Source organism: Phaethon lepturus, unplaced genomic scaffold (assembly GCF_000687285.1).
Source record: "Phaethon lepturus isolate BGI_N335 unplaced genomic scaffold, ASM68728v1 scaffold53975, whole genome shotgun sequence".
Classification (NCBI taxonomy): domain Eukaryota; kingdom Metazoa; phylum Chordata; class Aves; order Phaethontiformes; family Phaethontidae; genus Phaethon; species Phaethon lepturus.
Genome location: NW_010539480.1, coordinates 1 through 2,040, shown reverse-complemented (window position 1 = coordinate 2,040; position 2,040 = coordinate 1). Strand labels below are relative to the sequence as shown.

The 2,040-nt window shown below is 61.1% G+C and overlaps 1 protein-coding gene across 1 annotated transcript in view; it reads left to right on the top strand.

Annotated features, from left to right (window-relative positions):
* Positions 1-1,811, top strand: part of CHMP2A (charged multivesicular body protein 2A) — a gene marked incomplete at its 3' end in the record, with an annotated part of 1,884 nt that extends 73 nt beyond the window's left edge. The window contains exons 1-3 of the mRNA XM_010287125.1: positions 1-113; positions 935-1,114; positions 1,681-1,811. The exon at positions 1-113 is cut by the window's left edge and continues 73 nt beyond it. Of these exons, the coding sequence (XP_010285427.1) occupies positions 1-113; positions 935-1,114; positions 1,681-1,811 (424 nt within the window). The remainder of the gene's footprint in view (positions 114-934; positions 1,115-1,680) is intronic.
* Between the last annotated feature and the right edge of the window lie 229 nt (positions 1,812-2,040).

Genomic DNA, 2,040 nt, shown 5'->3' with positions numbered 1-2,040 from the left:
AGCGGGCACGGGCCCGCGCCATGCGGGAGCTCGACCGTGAGCGCCAGAAGCTCGAGGCACAGGAGAAGAAGATAATTGTTGACATCAAGAAGATGGCCAAACAGGGCCAGATGGTGAGGGGACACCATCGGGGGGGCACGGAAGGAACATGGGGATACAGGAGGGACGAGGGGATGCAGAGGGCTACAGGGGGCTGCTGTGGGGACAAGGAGACACGGTGGGGACAGGAGAATGGAGAGGGGACATGTGGACATGGAGGTGACCAAGAGACTGCGGTGAAGACAGGGTGATGCAGAGGGGACCAGGGGACACGGAGGGGACCAGGACATTTGCTGGGAACCAGGGGAGGCAAAGGGTTCCAGGGGACTATGGTGGGGACCAGGGGACATGGTGGGGACTGGGGCACTTTGGGGGAACATTGCTGGGGACCGGAGAATGCAGAGGGTAGGTGGGGACATGGAGGGGACCAAGAGACTGCAGTGTGGACCGCGGGATGCGGAGGGGACTAGGGGACGCAGAGGGATCCAGGACTCTTGGAGGGGACCACGGTGGGGACATGGAGGCGATTGGGACACCTGAGGGGACCACAGGAGCATGGTGGGACGGGGGGACATGGAGAGGCCCTGGGGGACCACAGTGGTGACCTGGGGACCACGGAGGAGACTTGAATGCTGGAGGGGAGACCAGGGACCATGGTAGGACTAGGGGACGCAGCTGGGACATGAGTGCATGGAGAAGACCAGAGGATGTGGTGGCGACTGGGGGAGGACTGTGGAAGTCCCCAGGTGACCACAGTGAGTACAAGGGGACCAGGAGACTGTTGACATGGTAGTGGTGACCGTGGTGGGCCCTGAGGGACACAGAAGGGTCCCTGGAGATCCCCTAGGCCTCTTGGGGGACCTCATGGGCACTTGATGTTCCCCCCGGTCTTCAGGACGCGGTGAAGATTATGGCAAAGGATCTGGTGCGGACGCGGCGCTACGTGAAGAAGTTCATCACGATGAGGGCCAACGTCCAGGCTGTGTCCCTCAAGATCCAGACCCTCAAGTCCAACAACTCCATGGCCCAGGCCATGAAAGGCGTCACCAAGGCTATGGCCACCATGAACCGGCAGGTGGGTGCCCATGGGGATGTCCCCAAAGTTGTGGCCACTGTGAGATACTCTATGGGGATGTTCCCGGGGCCGGGACCATCGTTACCTGCCCTGGGGTGGCCATAGGGGGGTACCCATGGCTGTTGGCACCATGAGCTGCCATGAGGATGTCCTTGAGAATGCAACCACCATGACCTGCCCTGCAGTGAGGACATCCCAAAGACTGTGTCCACCACAAGCTGCCCTAGGGCAGACGCCCAAGACTGTGGCCCATGAAGATGTCCAAGACCATGGCTGCCACCAGCTGCTGCAGGGGCATGTCCCTGTGGCCATGGCCACTACAAGCTGCTTGGGGTGGCTGTGAGGATGTCCATGAGGCTGTGGCAACCATGAGCTGCCTCAGAGGATGTGCCCATGGCCACCAGAAACTGCTCAAGGTGGTCATGGGGATGTCCCCAAGACTGTAGCCACCACAGACCATCCGAGATATCCATGGATACACCCAAGGCTGTAACAACCAAGAACTTCCCGACATGGCCATGGGGACCTCCCCGTGTCCCTGTGTGCCACGTGCCCTTTTCCCTCAGCTGAAGCTGCCGCAGATCCAGAAGATCATGATGGAGTTTGAGAAGCAGGCGGAGATTATGGACATGAAAGAGGAGCTGATGAACGACGCCATTGATGATGCCATGGGAGATGAGGACGATGAGGAGGAGAGGTGAGGTCATGTTGGGGAGCCGGGATGTGGGGACACAGCGGGCACGAGGGGCCGGGAAGGTGGGGACACGGGGGCTGAGGACATGGGGTGAGACGTGAGCCCTGGGTGGGCTGGGGAGGGGTGGGGGGACATGTAGGGGACATGGCGGGGGGGTTGATATCGGACATCGGGAAGGTTGAGGACACCCTGGGTGTCAGAGCAGGACAGGGGACACTGTGGTGGGGGCAGG